Source organism: Otolemur garnettii, unplaced genomic scaffold (genome assembly GCF_000181295.1).
Source record: "Otolemur garnettii isolate 467f Iridium unplaced genomic scaffold, OtoGar3 scaffold00007, whole genome shotgun sequence".
Classification (NCBI taxonomy): Eukaryota; Metazoa; Chordata; class Mammalia; order Primates; family Galagidae; genus Otolemur; species Otolemur garnettii.
Window position 1 is genome coordinate 7,159,344 of NW_003852402.1, and position 16,424 is coordinate 7,175,767.

General features: G+C 51.7%; 1 protein-coding gene and 1 pseudogene across 4 annotated transcripts in view; both read left to right on the plus strand.

Moving 5' to 3' along the window:
- RANGAP1 (Ran GTPase activating protein 1) overlaps nucleotides 1-11,577 on the plus strand; it is a 25,428-nt gene extending 13,851 nt beyond the window's left edge. For all 4 annotated transcript variants that reach the window (XM_012801190.2, XM_023509213.1, XM_003783165.3 and 1 more), the window contains exons 7-16: nucleotides 803-961; nucleotides 2,210-2,323; nucleotides 2,813-2,912; nucleotides 3,002-3,086; nucleotides 4,869-5,049; nucleotides 5,921-6,040; nucleotides 7,491-7,593; nucleotides 8,567-8,655; nucleotides 8,917-9,038; nucleotides 10,578-11,577. In XM_012801190.2, the coding sequence (XP_012656644.1) occupies nucleotides 803-961; nucleotides 2,210-2,323; nucleotides 2,813-2,912; nucleotides 3,002-3,086; nucleotides 4,869-5,049; nucleotides 5,921-6,040; nucleotides 7,491-7,593; nucleotides 8,567-8,655; nucleotides 8,917-9,038; nucleotides 10,578-10,647 (1,143 nt within the window). In that variant the 3' untranslated portion in view covers nucleotides 10,648-11,577. The remainder of the gene's footprint in view (nucleotides 1-802; nucleotides 962-2,209; nucleotides 2,324-2,812; nucleotides 2,913-3,001; nucleotides 3,087-4,868; nucleotides 5,050-5,920; nucleotides 6,041-7,490; nucleotides 7,594-8,566; nucleotides 8,656-8,916; nucleotides 9,039-10,577) is intronic.
- Nucleotides 11,578-15,995: 4,418 nt separating this feature from the next.
- On the plus strand, nucleotides 15,996-16,093 carry LOC111723034 (annotated as a pseudogene).
- The last annotated feature ends 331 nt before the right edge of the window (nucleotides 16,094-16,424 follow it).

The following is a 16,424-nucleotide window of genomic DNA, read 5'->3' on the forward strand; positions in this document are numbered from 1 at the left end:
AAAAAAAAAAAAAAAATAGACCTGCCCCTAGCTATTGTTATTCAGTGATTAATAGGTCATTCATATACCACTACAGTATACCTTTGGGGTTTGTGTAAATGTTTCGACAATTGTTCCAATTGAATTGATTTCCTTTGTAATTCCGTATAACTTATTTTTAAATTTAAAACATTTTTCTGAGGGGTGGGCCTAGGGACTTTACCAAATTCCCAGAGGGCCCATTGCACAGAAAACATTAAAAAGCTGACCCATAGGGCGCCTGTAGCTCAGTAGGTAGGGCACTCACCACATACACCGAGGCTGGTGGGTTCAAACCTGGCCCGGGCCAGCTAAAACAACAATGACAACTGCAGCAACAATAACAAAAACTGACCCATAACCTGCCTGAGTTGTCCTTCTTGTATTTACCTGTAACCTCTCCCATCCCCAACATTGTGCAGAGCACCCAGGGACAGCAGAAGGTGCCTAGGTCAGGCTTGACGTCGCCCAGGTAGCAGTGGAGCCTAGGATGTGTCCTCTCTTTGAGAGCTCAGGCTGGTGCCGACAAGAATGCGCTTCCACACTCCGAGATGAGGGTCACTGTGATAAGGAGTGACTGGGTGCTCTGAGGTTGTAGATGATCTCCTCCAGCCATGCCCGAAAGCATGCTGGGAGGTACATGCCCGAGGCACCCGCAGACAACCCTTCCCTGTGCTGGTGGCAGCCATTCCCCGTGTCCGCTGTGTGGCATTACTGTCCTGCCTGCTGGATGTCAACTGGCACTCGGGGACACATCTCTCCTTTCTCCCTCCTGCCCTCGCAGATCATCGGGACTCTGGAGGAGGTCCACATGCCACAGAATGGGATCAATCACCCTGGTGTCACTGCCCTGGCCCAGGCTTTTGCCATCAACCCCTTGTTGCGAGTCATCAACCTGAATGACAACACCTTCACTGAGAAGGGTGCGGTGGCCATGGCGGAGGTGAGGGGAGTGTGGTGGGGCCACACCAGGACACCCTAGGCAGTCTGGGTGCTCTGCCCACCCGGTATGTGCCCTAGGGGTCCAGCTCATTTGAACATGTCATGAGGTGACTGAGTGTGCTGCCTTCATCTTGAGATGCCTCCATGTCACCCCTAGCGCTCGGTGGTGGTTTTCATCTCAGGCTCCACAGGAGAAGGCTGCTCCTCTGTCTGTTTTCCTCATGGATTTGCTCAGCAGCGGTGTTTTGTTTATCTACTTTTTCTAGATATGGAGGCTTACTATGTTCTCTAGGCTGGTCTTGAACTCTTGGCCTCAAATAGTCCTTTTGCCTTGGCCTCTCTAGTAGCTGGACTAAGGTGTGAACCACTGCCTGGCCCAGGAGCTGTGTTTTGAGGCCCAGTGTCCAGTTGGTAGCAAGTGCAGACCCACTGGGGTTGCCAAAGACTCTGCCTAGCACATTGGGAGGCTCAGGCAGAAGGATCGCTTGAACCCTAGAGTTAAAGTGCTGTGAGCTATGATGACGCCACAGCATTTTACCTAGGGTGACAGAGTGAGGCTCTGTCTCAAAGTATACAAACAAAAAAACTCTGCCTTTGAGGAGACCCTAATTCAAGAAGGGAAGGAAGCCAGTGATCAGTGACGGGGCACTGAACACAGTGGCTGCTCTGCTGTCTGTTCTGGGGCACCGTGGCCCAAAAGAAGGCTGGTCCTGCCGCTGTAGGTGTTAGCGGGTGTAGGTTCTTGGAAGGGGTCACATTTAGGCTAAGTTGTACAGACAAGTGGATTTTGTGTGCAAAGAGAGTTGGGGTGTTTTGGGTGGAGTGGTTCATGACAGGTGGGGGACTCAGAGACTTGGGACAGGAGCTTTACTTGGTTGGTCCTGGTTCGAAATGACCAAGGTTTAGGGTGTGTTTGGTGGTTGAAGGAGAGGAAGAGGGAGGCGAGGCTAACTCCTTGAGATGCTCCCACGAGTAATTGGGAGCCTGGGGGTGTGAAGCATCATGTCATGGGACTAGATTTGTGCTTTAGGAGGTGTTCTGGCTGCAATGTGAGGAGTCAGATCAGCTGGAGGGAGTTTAGCTGGGGTCTAGAGGCCAACTAAGAGGTAACAGGATAGCTGAGTAGCTGAGGAGGCTACAGAAGAGGACTGTGTGGAGGGACTGGTGTGGGTGTGGTGCAGCCAGGGCCCCTGGGACCACTGGGGTGAGGCCTGCGCCCTCACTCTGGACCCTTGCTTCTTCTTTGCAGACCCTGAAGACCTTGAGGCAGGTGGAAGTGATCAATTTCGGGGACTGCCTGGTGCGCTCCAAGGGTGCCGTTGCCATTGCAGATGCTATCCGTGGAGGCCTGCCCAAGCTGAAGGTGCCAGCCTGGCTGCCTGACTCCCTCCTGGGGTCTAGGCTTTTCCTTATGTGGTGGGGTGTGGGAGAGGCCGGGGTCTACACCCAGCTCTACCACTTCGCACTTGAAATTTCCCTGCCATCCACACTTTCTTTGTAAAATGGAAGGCTGTGGTGAACGTTACTAAGGTGTAGTTTAAGTGAACAGAAAGAGAGGTATTCATTATTAAAGGGACATACTCAGCACGTCTTTGGCTGCATGCTGTTGTATTTATTGTTAGAGTTCCTCATCTGGAGGACAGAGCTTGGACAGCACCTGTGGTTCAAAGGAGGAGGGCACTGGCCCCATGTGCCGGGGGTGGCCAAAAACTGCACCAAAAAAAAAAAAAAAAAAAAAGAATGGAGGACAGAGCTTGCCTTATCCTCACTTGGGAAGCCCTTGCTTGAGAGTAGGTCGGTCCTGCTCTCCTGGCCGGTATGTCTGCCCACCTCCACACCTTCTTGCTTTTAGGAGCTGAACCTGTCATTCTGTGAGATCAAGAGGGATGCTGCCCTGGCAGTTGCTGAGGCCATGGCAGACAAGACCGAGCTGGAGAAGCTGGACCTCAATGGTAGTCAGGGGGGTGGTGTGGCCCCAGCACAGATCTGCTGGACTGGCCCTGCCACCCTGTCCTGACTGCTCTGCCCTCCCCTCGAGCAGGCAACATCCTTGGAGAAGAAGGCTGTGAGCAGCTTCAGGAGGTGCTGGATGGCTTCAACATGGCCAAGGTGCTGGCATCCCTCAGGTAGGGAACTCCAGGCGGTGGGGCCCAAGGGAAAAGGGCAGGCCATTCCTTCCTCTGTTTCTACGTTTGTTTATTCAAGAACGTTACTTGAGCTCCTGTGCTGTTCCAGGACTGTTCTAGGCGTTAGGACTATAAGGATAAGACAGTCAAGGATTCTAGCCCATGGGAATAAGGCAAATTAATTAAGTTGTTATTTTTTCAACAAGGGGCACACACAAGACTGCATTGTGGCCACCCTCTAGAGCAAGGGAGTCAAGGAGGCCGCTGGAGAGGAGATGCTAGATCTGATCCTGAGGGGGTGAGAGCTGCAAGTACAGGGGACAGTGAGCACAGGGAGGGTGGGGGTCAAAGATGCAGGCACCTAGAAAAGGATGTACTTAAGACTGTTCTTAAGAATCTGACTTTTGGCCAGCATCTGTAGCTCACTGGGTAGGGTGCTGGCCATATACACCTAGGCTGGCAGGTTCCTACGCCAACTGGACAACAATGATATCTGCAACAAAAAAATTGCCGGGCATTATGGCAGACACCTGTAGTCCCAGCTACTCAGGAGGCTGAGGCAAGAGAATTGCTTAAGCCCAAGAGTTTGATATTGCTGTGAGCTGTGTTGCCCCAGCACTCTACTGATGGCAACAAAGTGAGACTGTCTCAAAAAAAAAAGGGGGGGGGCACCTGTGGCTCAGTGAGTAGGGTGCCAGCCCCATATACCGAGGGTGGTGAGTTCAAGCCCATTCCTGGCCAAACTGCAACAAAAAAATAGCCAGGTATGTGGCAGGTGCCTGTACTTCCAGCTACTTGGGAGGCTGAGGCAAAAGAATTGCCTAAGCCCAAGAGCTGGAGGTTGCTGTGAGCTGTGACATAACGGCACTCTACCATGGGCAATAAAGTTAGATTCTGTCTCTAAAAAAAAAAAGGACAGAATGAAAAGAATCTGACTGTTGGCCAGGCACGTTGGCTCAGCAGAAAAACAAGCTGAGTGTTGTGGTGGGCGCCTGTAGTCCCAGCTACTCAGAAGGCTGAGGCAGGAGAATCGCTTAAGCCCAAGAGTTTGAGATTGCTGTAAGCTATGATGCCACAGCACTGTAGCCTGGTGACAGTGAGACTCTGTCTCAAAGATAAAGAGTCTAACTCCTAGAAAGGGAGAGATAGATGCAGAGAATATGGATTGCAGTGTTTGCAGAGCCTGTTGGAGGTAGGGGAGCTATGGTCACCTTCTGGATCGGTTGGTTGGGCCTCCAGCACCTGGCTGCCTCTGTCCCTCTGATTGCCAAGTCTTCATTCCTGTCAGATGCTCAGTCACACCTCCTCGATGCCCAGCCCTGGCCTGCTGCTAGGAACTGAGGGCTCCAAGGGCTGTGGACCAAGGAAATGGGACAGCTTTCCTGTGGGGACAGGGGTACCCCCTACTCCACTCTCTGCTGCACCTGTAGCTCCCTGTGGTCAGATTATGGTGGCCTTGCCCTGTCATCTCAACCTGGGCAGCACTCCTGAGAGCCCAGGCCCCAGCTATGACAGAGCTTTCGTCCTTTTCTCTGCCTCCTCTGGGATTGGGGCATCCTTTGGGACAAGACAAGATTTGATTTTTCTGTGACATCATGGGCTTCTCTGGGTGACAACAAGTGGGGGACGTGTTCCCTAGTGGTCATCTGCTCCTGCCCTGGGAGCAGGGGCTACCCTGAGTCTCCCCCCAACCCTGGCTGAGGTCACCAGGTTTATGAAGCCAGGCCTCTGGCCAGTGGCTGCAGGTGGGGGAGGTCTGCTTTAGCCAGCTTCCCTCTGCAGTGATGATGAGGACGAGGATGAAGAGGAAGCAGATGAGGAAGAGGAAGGAGATGAAGAGGAAGAGGAAGAGGAGGAAGAGGAGGAGGAAGAAGAAGAAGAGGAGGAGGAAGAACCACAGCAGAGAGGGCAGGGAGAGGAGTCAACCACACCCTCAAGGAAGATTCTGGACCCTAACAGCGGGGTGAGTGCCTGGCCATCTGCCAGCATTAGAGCCCTGGTCCCCTGACTGGATCTGGAGGCATCTTCATGGGGAGCTGGTCTCCACCTGGGTACAGTAGCTGCAGATGGTTTTTGATTGTAGGTTATTAAGTAAAAAGCAAATCACCCCAATGCAGAGATGCTCACCCAGTGTAGGTGTATGTGTTCAGTTGTAAATTATGAGATGGTTATACGATACAGAGTGCTGCCATCCTGTGTGTGCACGTATCTTAAAATATATGTAAATATTTCTAAAAGAATTGAGTAAAAAAAAAAAAGCCAAAATTGAAATTCTGAATGTTTTGCCTACCCACAAGGGGATTATCTTTCTGACCCTTGGAGACAGCTCCCCATTCCTGAGACCATGGCTAGGACTGTGGTGTTCCTTGCCTGGCCAGGGGCTGGTGGTGTCAGGCTGCCACGCCTCCCATTCATTCTCTCTCAGGTTCCTAAATACAGCTCCAGGAGAACTTGGGTTTGGACGAGGGTCCCCACACCCTTCTCTGCTTTATGGAGCAGTTAAATTGATCAACGTCTTAGCACCTTGGGGGGCTCTCAAGTAGCACTCACCCCGGTGTGGGGGGTGCACTTAGGCACGGTGTCTCTCAGGTCATTCCTGGGGCACTGGGGCACCACGGGTCATGGCCAAGATCTACCTGGCCATAGTGTGTCCCCCACCCTAAAAGCTCCTGGACCAGGAGCCAGCACATGGGGGTGACCCAAAGAGGTGGAGAACTAAGGCTGAGAGGGAGAGAAAATTCTAGGCTCTGATCCTGGGCTGGACATGTTGGGAGTGGGATGGACATAGCCATGGGGTCTGGAATTGTACAAAGCACCTGTGCCACCCTTCTCAGGAGCCAGCTCCTGTGCTGACCTCCCCACCTCCTGCAGACGTCTCCACCTTCCTGGCCTTCCCCTCCCCAGAGAAGCTGCTACGCCTTGGGCCCAAGAGCTCCACATTGATAGCCCAGCAGGTAATAGCAGCACTTCCCAGTTCCCACCCTACATCGCCAGAGAAGAGGGTGACCTGAGCTCAGAGGATTGGGAGGTGACACTGGCAGCTAATGGCAGGGTGGTTCAACCTGCCTCTGTGTTATTTTTTTTAACATAAACCCACAAATGAGGGTTGCTATCGTCTTAGGGTTGTAGATGTCTGTGCCCCAGGGGGAGCATGCATGGCCTCCAGGCAGCCTGGCCACTTCCCGTGAGGACAGGGTCAGAGAATTCTCTCAAGAGTCTAGCCTGTGCATGCCCACCCCTTGCTTTTCTCTGCATGTTCTGTCCACTTAGCTGCTTCTAGAACAACTCTGCTGACCAGAGCCCTTGTAGAGATCACCCGCTTATTACTGGAAGGCTGCCCTCTCCCTAGCCTGTTTGGTTCTTTCATACAGAGGTGATTATCAAGTGCCTGCTTTCTGCCAGCACCCGTACTGGACAACCTGAAATGTAGACCGCATCTTATTGCATAGATGACAAAATGGAGGCTCAGGTGACTCTCAAGATTCAGCTTGGCATTTGGGCTGATTTTCTTGTGTCATCAGTTCACAGCAACCTCAAACTCCTAGGTTCAAGCAATCAATCCTCTGCCTCAGCTTCCTGAGTAGCTGGGACTAGAGACACCCACCACCATGCCCAATTTAATTGTGTTACTGTTTTTTTGTAGAGATGGGGTCTCTATGTTTCCCAGGCTGTTCTTGAACTCCTGGCCTCTCCAGGCGCAGTGGCTCATGCCTGTAATCCCAGCACTCAGGGAGGCTAAGAGGGGGTGGATTACCTGAGCTCATAGGTTCGAGACCAGCCTGATCCAGAGCAAGACTCTGTTTCTAAAAATAGCTGAGCATTGTAGTAGGCACCTGTAGTCCCAGCTACTTGGGAGGCTGAGGCAAAAGAATTGCTTGAGCCTAAGAGTTTGAGGTTACTGTGAGCTGTGATGTTACGGTACTCTACTGAGGGCAACAAAGTCAGACTCTGTCTCAAAACAAAACAAAACTCAAAACTGGCCTCAAACGATCCTCCTTACCTGTATTTTAACTTGATAAATAAGATTATGTGAGCCTTTTTGTGTCCTTTTATTTCCATTTAACACTGTTCATCATTTGCCCGAGTCAGTAAAACTCTTCTTATGCCCTTTGTTCCAATGAGTGGATGTGGCACTTAAGAGCAGGCCACAATTCTGGACATTGCCATTTTTCCCCACTTTTCCCTGTCGTCCGTGAAGTTGAGGTATTCCTTGTGTATGAATATTGTGTGCATTCTGGATTTTTCTTCACATTATGGGATGTGCACCACAGTGTCCCAGGGAAGATTTTCAGTACTCCTTTATCCTGCCATGCTCCCAGGCCCGACCTAGACTCTTAGGGGACAGCACGGGGTGAGGTGGGGCTCTGGCCTCTGGTAACCCACACAGGTCTCTTATATCCTCAGACTGATACATCTGACCCAGAAAAGGTGGTCTCTGCCTTCCTAAAGGTGTCATCTGTGTTCAAGGACGAAGCCACAGTGAGGACGGCAGTGCAGGATGCAGTAGGTAACGTAGGCTAGTTGGGGCTCACGCCCCCTAGATACTGTGGGCACTCATGTGGGGGCTGCTCCTTGGGCACCAACCTGTCTGGTCAGGTGCCCCCCGCACCCGCGCTCTCCTCCCTTTTGCTGCAGCTGGGAAATAGCCTGTGTGGCCAGAACTCAGGTGCACACGCCTGCTCCGTGTAGGAAGAAATGCTAGGTTGGCACCCACAAGGTCCTGTTGGGAGGAGGGGAGTGACGGCTGAGCCTTTGTCGTCACCTTAGAGCCTCTGCACTTGAGGCGTGTTCTACTTGGAAGATCCCTGCCCAGAGGATGCCTGCTGTCCCCATATCATCCTTGGAACTTCCTGGGACCCCCTCCCCACCCTTTCCTCCATCTCTCCATTCCACCATCTGTTACCTTCCACTGGTCACCATTTGCTTATCTGAGCTAGATGTGGCCAGAGGAGAGGAGGGTCCTGTAGGCATGGGGCATCGCTCAGGAGAAAGGAGAGGAGACTAGAAATACACGTGGTGCTTTCTCCTGGACTGGCGCTCAATGGGTGGCATCCGAGCAGGAAGTGGGGGGACAGTTAAATGGGAAATAAGACTGGGGATGGGGGTCTCTCCTGAAAGCCCACCTGTGGCCAGCTGCAGAGACACATTCTCAGAATAGCCTAGCACAGTCTGTTCAGGTCTCCTCATCTCCCTAAATTACCTGAAACCTCCCCAGCACTGGTCTGCCTCACCACGTCTCAGTCTGCTGTGTGAGGTGGGCACAGTGGGTGTCATCCCTATGCCCATTTTATGTGTTAGGCCTGGATGAAGAAGGGCCAGAGTGTCAGAGCCAGTAAATGGACTGAGTCCATCCCCTGGTGCCCTCATCATCCCTCCCACGTTCACCCTGTGGTCAGGGAAGAATGGCAAGAGGGAGAGAGGCTCTGGAGGCCTCACGGCCCAGGCTGGCACCCTGCCCCACTGCCCTCTCTGCCCTGCAGATGCCCTCATGAAGAAGGCCTTCAGCTCACCCTCCTTCAACTCCAACGCCTTCCTTACCAGGCTCCTCGTGCACATGGGTCTGCTCAAGGTAAGACCAGAGGGATGGCAGGCCCAGGAGGGAGGGAGGTGAGAGTGTACCAGATGTTGCTTCAGGCATATGGCCAATACCTCCCCTACTCAGGTCTCAATCCCATCACTCTCCTATGTCTCTGAGGCCTGAGTCTGGCTCAGCTGTCTTGGTCTTCATGATAGGATCTCAGCTGGACCTCAGCAGAGTCTAGATAGTTGAGACCTAGGGCCCCCAGGTGACCTGGAAGCTCACCTGCCTTTTGCTGTATTCCCCTCACAGAGTGAAGACAAGATCAAGGCCATTGCCAATCTATATGGCCCCCTGATGGTGCTGAACCACATGGTGCAGCAGGACTACTTTCCCAAGGCCCTTGCACCCCTGCTGCTGGCATTCATGACCAAGTGAGTGTGGCTTTGTCATTTCACCCAGGCTCCCTTCTCAAGTCTCCAGTTGGCTGAGGCTTCCCTGGCCAGGTCAAGGGAGTCCTGGCCCAGCCAAGCTGGTTGCCTCCACTCAGGCTTATGACAACCCTCGTACTTCCTCGGCTCTCAGCATCCCAATTTGTGTCTTACTACTCTTGTAAGCCTCCTTCCTGCCCTTTGACCAACCGAGAATGATAGGGCTTAGGGACAAAGCCTTTTCCTGTGGAGAGAGAAGACATGAAATGGCCTCTACTTTTCAGATGAGGAAACTGGCACCCAGGCTGGTTAACCATTAGCCCAGGTCACACACTAGCAAAAGGCCAGGCCAATGTCCAAACCCAAGCCTGCTAGTGGAGATTCTGTGCCTGGCAGTGTTTCTGGGAGCAGTTCTATGTTCATGCCCACATCAGGCCAGGTTAAAGGGGCCTGGGTGCTCTGCAGCCCCAGGGTATCTCCTGGGGACGCACTCTACAAAGGGCACTGGACAGTCATGGCACATTGGTGGGGCAGTGGGCATAGTTAGGTGGCAGGGCTGGGGCCCCACTAGGGATAGTTTTTGGAGGCTTGTCCCCTACACCCTCACTAAGGCCCTATGTGCCACATTTGCTCAACCAGGGGTTAGGCCAGTTTGTCTCTAGTTGGTCGGGTCAGCCACAGTGAACCTAGTGCCTTTTGGGGAGTGGGACAGGTACAGGAACAAGGAAGTCCCCATAGCACATCAGCTCAGAGCTTGCTGGCTGCTACAGGGTATTTGGAACCATAGTGGGTGTCGTGCATAGGCCCTCAGTGCCAGCCCTGGCTGTGCTCCAGCCCGTGGGGGTCTTAACACAGTTTGTTCCTCTGCAGTGAGACTAATCTTGATGGCAGCAGTGGCCAGCCCTTCCTTATAACCGAGATGGGATTATAATGGCCCAGTCTTACATATCTGCTACTAGCCATTGAGGACTCCTTGGCCCCGTGTCTGCTGGAAGGTCCCTTGAAAGGAGGCCGGTAGAGGGCAAGACCCTGGATTCTGGCTGGGCCACTGGCATTCTGGCCATCTCTGGGCTGTTTGGCCTTGGAGGTCCACATCTGAGACTCATGCACACCCTACCCCCACTGTGTAAAAGGCAGGGATCTATTGTCTCCTTTGTAGTCATTGTGAAGGTTAAGAAAATTGAATCCAAGGCGCCAGCTACATACACCTAAGGTAGTGGGTTCGAATCCAGCCCGGGCCCGCCAAATAATGATGGCTGAAACCAAAAAATAGCCAGGCATTGTGGTGGGCGCCTGTGGTCCCAGCTACTTGGGAGACAAGAGGCAGGAGACTTGCTTGAGCCCAAGAGTTGGAGGTTGCTGTGAGCTGTGATGTCACAGCATTCCACCCAGGGGGACAGCTTGAGGCTCTGTCTCAAAAAAAAAAAAAATTGAATCCAGCACAGAAATGGCCCCACAGTTGGAAAATAGGCCCTGTTGGAGCCTGAGCTCACAGGGACCAGGAGGTATCTATCCCACTTGCTGATCTTTCTTTCCCCACAGGCCCAATGGCGCCCTGGAATCCTGCTCCTTTGCCCGCCACAATCTGCTGCAGACGCTGTACAAGGTCTAAACTTGAAGCCTTTTCCCATCCCCTGGCCTGGACTGGTGACCTGGGGCACGATTGGGATGAACTGAGCCTCAGCCCACGTCCTCCTGTTGGACAGGACTCTGGGCAGAGGCAGGGAGAGTCTTGGTCTCGAGGGTCTTGTTGGTCTCCTGAGTGTATGTGTCGGTATGGTTCATGTGCTTCCTGTCAGGGTTTGGGTTTTTAATGTCTCCCTGCTGGCCTGGCCCTGGTCTGCTGCTGGGAGCTGGCCTTGGGGAAAAGGGCTGGGAGCTGCTCTGCCATTAAAACTCACCGCCATCTGAGGGCGCTCCACTGATCTCTGCCCCCAAACCCTCTAGGCCACACCAGGGCCTGGGGAGTTGTTGTCCCTGTATCGTCCCCTCCCGCTGTGTTGTGGGTGGCTGCTTCCAGTCACCAAGACCTGGTTCCCAGTGACTGCCGTCCCCACCATCCATGTCTGCCATGTTGGCTGCTCAGCCTGAGGAGCAGAGATTGCCATGGGTGGGTCGTGGGGCTGTCAGCAGAGAGTAGGCCCCTGGCCCCTGCACCGTGTGGACAGGCAGTCGTCATGTTCAGGAGCACGAGTTGCCTGGACAGTGTTGGCTCCCAGACCCATGGGGTCCTCCCTGCTGCTGAGGAGATTGTCTGTGCCTGGCCCTGGGCCCAGTGCCCAGCTGGAGAGGACACCTTGGGAGCCCAAACCTATTCACCAGCCTGGGGAGGGAGGGGCTGGGCCCCTGATGCTGGAGCTGCATCTTACAGCTGCTCTCAAAGGACCCTCTGGGGTATGGGAAAGGTGGGGACTGAAGGGCAGGAGATGCCCTGCGACCTCCCATAGCAGCCCCGTGACTGCCCTGTGCTTTCCCCTTTGTGCTTTGTGTGTGTCTGGGCTGTGCCTGGGGGTTTCACAAATAAAGTCATGTGTGGCAGCAACAACTGAGCAGCTTTCACCTAAAGCAAGACATTCTCGGGCTGTGACACACAGAGCCCTGCCTGTGTGTGAGCCTAGACTGGCCTCACATCACCACCTGGGCATGCCTTTCCTCTGCCTCTGTGGGTGTGCCAGCAGGTAGGTGGTGACTCCTGGGAGTAGGGATGGGTGGGACTGGAGGTTTCCAGTCCATGCCTGTCCTCCTGCCTGACCACACCTCTCCCATTACCCCACCTTTTGGCCACAGCTCCTCTGGTTTCTGTGGTGCTCCTTCATGGGCCCAGATGGGCTAGAGACTGTTCAGGGTTTTTTTTTTTTTTTGAGACAGAGCCTCAAGCTGTCCCCCTGGGTAGAGTGCTGTGGCATCACAGCTCATAGCCATCTCCAACTCCTGGGGTCAAGCGAGTCTCCTGCCTCAGCCTCCTAAGTAGCTGGGACCACAGGCACCCGCCACAACGCCCAGCTGTTGTTTTTTTTTTTTTTTCCGGTTGCAGCCATCATTGTTGTTTGGCGGGCCTGGGCTGGATTCAAACCTGCCACCTTAGGTGAATGTGGCTGGCGTCTTAGCCACTTGAGCCACGGGTGCCAAGCCGAGACTGTTCAGGTTTTGTCTCAGGCCCTGCTGGCTGCAGTCAGGAGGCCTTGGGCTTGGCTGGCAAGGTCACTTCATGGAGTTGAGCCTGGCTAGGAAACCACCACAGGATGTCTTGCTACAAACCACCTCCCATGGGGTCCTTCACTGTCACCACACCAAGTGTAAAGGTAATTAGCAGACCCTCCTTACTGCTACCCAATACAGCATGAACACTTGGAGCCCATGTTTCCACCCTTTTGTGATTAAAAACTCAAACTAGGGGTGGCGCCATATGCTGGAGGTGGCGGGTTCAAACCCAGCCCTGGCCAAAAACTGCAAAAAAACAAAACTCAAACTAGGAATAGAAGAATTTGCATCAAAATAATAAAGGTCGTATATGAAAAGTCCATAGCTAACATCATACTCGGTGAGAAACAAAGCTTTTCCTCTAAGATTGGGAGCAAGGCAAAGATGCCTACTCTTAACCACTTCTGTTCAACATCGTACTAGAAGTCCTAGCCAGAGCACTTAGGTAAGAAAAAAGAAAAGGCATTCAAATTAGGAAGAAGTAAAACTGTCCTTAAGATTTTTTTTCTTTTTTTTGAGACAGAGTCTTCCTTTGTTGCCCTTGGTAGAGTGCCCCAGCATCATAGCTCGCAGCAACCTCCAACTCTTGGACTCAAGCGATTCTCTTGCCTCAGACTCCTGGCTAGCTGGTACTATAGGCGCCTGGCTATTTTTTTTTTTTTTTTTCTTTCCTAAGAGATGGGGTCTTGCTCTTGCTCAGGCTGGTCTTGAACCTGTGAGTTCAGGCAATCCAACCTGCCTTAGCTAGAATTACAGGCACTGAGCCACTGTGTCCAGCTTAAGATTTTTTTATGTAGGATTCCATTTAAAAAACAATCATAGGCTCAGCTCTTGTGGCTCAATCAGCTGGTGCACCAGCCACATACACCAGCGTTGGCGGGTTTGAATCCCGCCCGGGCCCACTAAACAATGACAACTACAACCAAAAAATAGCTGGGTGTTGTGGTGGGTGTCTGTAGTCTGCCTGGAGTTGGAGGTTGCTGTGACACCATGGCACTCTACCAAGGGCAACATAGTGAGACTCTGTCTCAAAAAAGAAAAAGTCATTAAGGGAGTAAAAGATCAAATCACAGAGAGGAGGAAAATAATTGGGATCCTTTTTTTTTTTTTTTGAGACAGAGCCTCAAGCTGTCCCCCTGGGTAGAGTGCCGTGGCATTACAGCTCACAGCAACCCCCAACTCCTGGGCTCAAGCGAGTCTCCTGCCTCAGCCTCCCAAGTAGCTTGGACCACAGGCGCCCGCCACAACGCCCGGCTATTTTTTGGTTGCAGCCGTCATTGTTGTTTGGCGGGTCCGGGCTGGGGATTCGAACCCGCCACCTTAGGTGTACGTGGCTGGCGCCTTAGCCGGTTGAGCTATGGGCGCTGAGCCGTGATCCATATTTTTAAAATTCACATCCAGATACATAGTTTCCTTCTTTCTTTCTTTCTTTTTTTTTTTTTTTGAGACACAGCTCACAGCAACCTCAAACTTCTGGGCTGAAGTGATTCTCTTGCCTCATGGGACTACTGGCCCCCACCACAACACCCAGCTATTTTTTTGTTGCAGTTATCGTTGTTTACTTGGCCTGGGCCAGGTTTAAACCTGCCACCCTCGGTGTATATGGCTGGTGCTGTAGCCACCGTGCTACAGGCACTGAGCCCAGATACATAGTTTCTACAAATTGGTAAAAGACAATGGGAAAATGAACCAGAAGCTTGAATGGGCAATTCACAAAAAGCATTAAGAAAGGGGTTTAATTAGTCTTCAGAGAAACATTAAAGTCACACCATGATACCTTTATACCCTCACTAGAATAGTGAAAATACTGACAGACAATACCAAGCTTGGTGAGGATGTGGAGCAACTGGAACTCTCAGCTGGTGATAGTGCACTTTCGTACAACCACGGTGAGCCACTGGCAGTATCTACTGAAGCTAAAAGTAAGGGTCTCCTAAGATCAGCACTTTCCCTCCCACAAATACAACAGAAATGGCCACACATGTTCATATTAAGTAGTACTTTTCATAATACCCCACACTGGAAACAACCCAAATGTCCAATGGCAGTGGAGTCAGTAAATATGGTCCCATGAGGTGCCAAAATGGCAGGAATGGTCTGCCAAGAGGGAGGAGTGTTCAGCACTGACATCGTTTGGACGTGATGAAAAGCACCTGACCTTAAGGGGGCTCCATTGTATTTCACTTCCCTACCAACAGTACAGCTGATCGTCCTACCTCTGCCCATGAGCTTTTGTGGTATATTTATAAAAAGGCATCTGAGGGAGGGAGGGGTCTTTTTTGTTTGTTTTTGAGAGTCTTGCACCCAGGCTAGAGTGCAGCATTGTGATGATAACTCACAGCAGCTTCTAACTCCTGGGCCCAAGAGATCTAGAGATCCAGCTCAGCCTGCACTGCCACACCCACCTAATAAACAAATTCAAATAATCCAGACAGATGAATCTCGGTAGTGACAAGGTGAGTAACAAAAAAGCCTGATGTTCACAGCACCCATGGCTCAGTGGGTAAGGTACTGGCCACATACCCTGAGGCTGGCGGGTTCAAGCCCGGCCCCCAACCAGCTAAAGCAACAATGACAAATGCAACAAAAATATAGCTGGGTGTTGTGGTGGGCACCTGTAGTCCCAGCTACTTGGGAGGCTGAGGTAAGCGAATCGCTTAAGCCCAAGAGTTTGAGGTTGCTGTGAACTGTGACGCTATGGCACTCTACCCAGGGTGACATGATGAAACTGTCTGGCTCGGCGCCTGTGGCTCAAGTGGCTAAGGCGCCAGCCACATACACCTAAGGTGGAGGGTTTGAATCCAGCCTGGGCCCACCAAACAACAATGATGGCTGCAACCAAAAAAAAAAAATAGCTGGGTGTTGTGGCAGGTGCCTGTGGTCCCAGATACTTGGGAGGCTGAGGCAGGAGACTGGCTTGAGCCCAGGAGTTGGAGGTTGCTGTGAGCTTTGATGTCACAGCACTCTACCCAGGGGGACAGCTTGAGGCTCGGTCTCAAATAAAGTAAAATAAAATAAAAATGAGACTCAGTCTACAACAACAACAGAAAAAAGAAGGGCAGCCCCATGGCTCATTGGATAGGGCGCCAGCCCCATATACCGAGGTGGCGGGTTCAAACCTGGCCTGGCCAAACTGCAACAAAAAAAATAGCCTGGTGGTGTGGTGGGCGCCTATAGTCCCAGCTACTCGGGAGGCTGAGGCAAAAGAATCACCTGAGCCCAGGAGTTGGAGGTTGCTGTGAGCTGTGTGATGCCACAGCACTCTATGGAGGGCAACACAAGAAGAAAAAGAAAAAACAAAAAAAGAAAAAGAAAAAAGCCTGCTGTAAAAGAGCACACTGATTCCATTGATGTGGAATTTGCCGAGCAAAATAAAGGATGCGCAGAGATCTGTGTGTGGTACGGCATTATTCCTGGGTTTTAAAAGAACTGCACTGAATAATGAAACAATTCCATTAGAAACACAGGATCTAAAAAGTTATAGGATAAATAAATGTTCACTGGTCTGGCTGTACTAGTTTTTTTTTTTTTTTTTTTGAGACTACAGACGCACACCACAATGCCCAGCTATTTTGTTGTTGTTGTTGTTGCAGTTGTCATTGTTTAGCAGGCCTGGGCGGGGTTCAAACCCATCTGCCTGGGTGTATGTGGCCGTGTCCTGCCTACTGTAGTTCCTTTTTTAATACACACGTCCCTGAAAAGGCATATTGGTATATTTGTATAATCTTTACATTATAATAACAAAAAACTGTAGGGTGCTTACTTCAGCAGTATATACACTATAATTAGAACCATACAGAGATTAGCATGGCCCCTGTGCAAGGGTAACACAAATTCAAGAATTGTTCCACATTTTTTACTACTCAGACATAAAGAGAAATGAATTCATGTCTTTTGTAGCAATTTGGATAGAACTGGAGACTATTATCCTAAATGAAGTATCTCAAGAATGGAAAAACAGGCTCAGCGCCTGTGGCTCAAGTGGCTAAGGTGCCAGCCACATACACCTAAGGTGGCAGATTTGAATCCAGCCCGGGGCCCGCCAAACAACAATGACGGCTGCAACCAAAAAAAAGCCAGGCATTGTGGTGTGCGCCTGTGGTCCCAGCTACTTGGGAGGCTGAGGCAGGAGACTCGCTTGAGCCCAGGAGTTGGAGGTTGCTGTGAGCTGTGGTGCCACGGCACTCT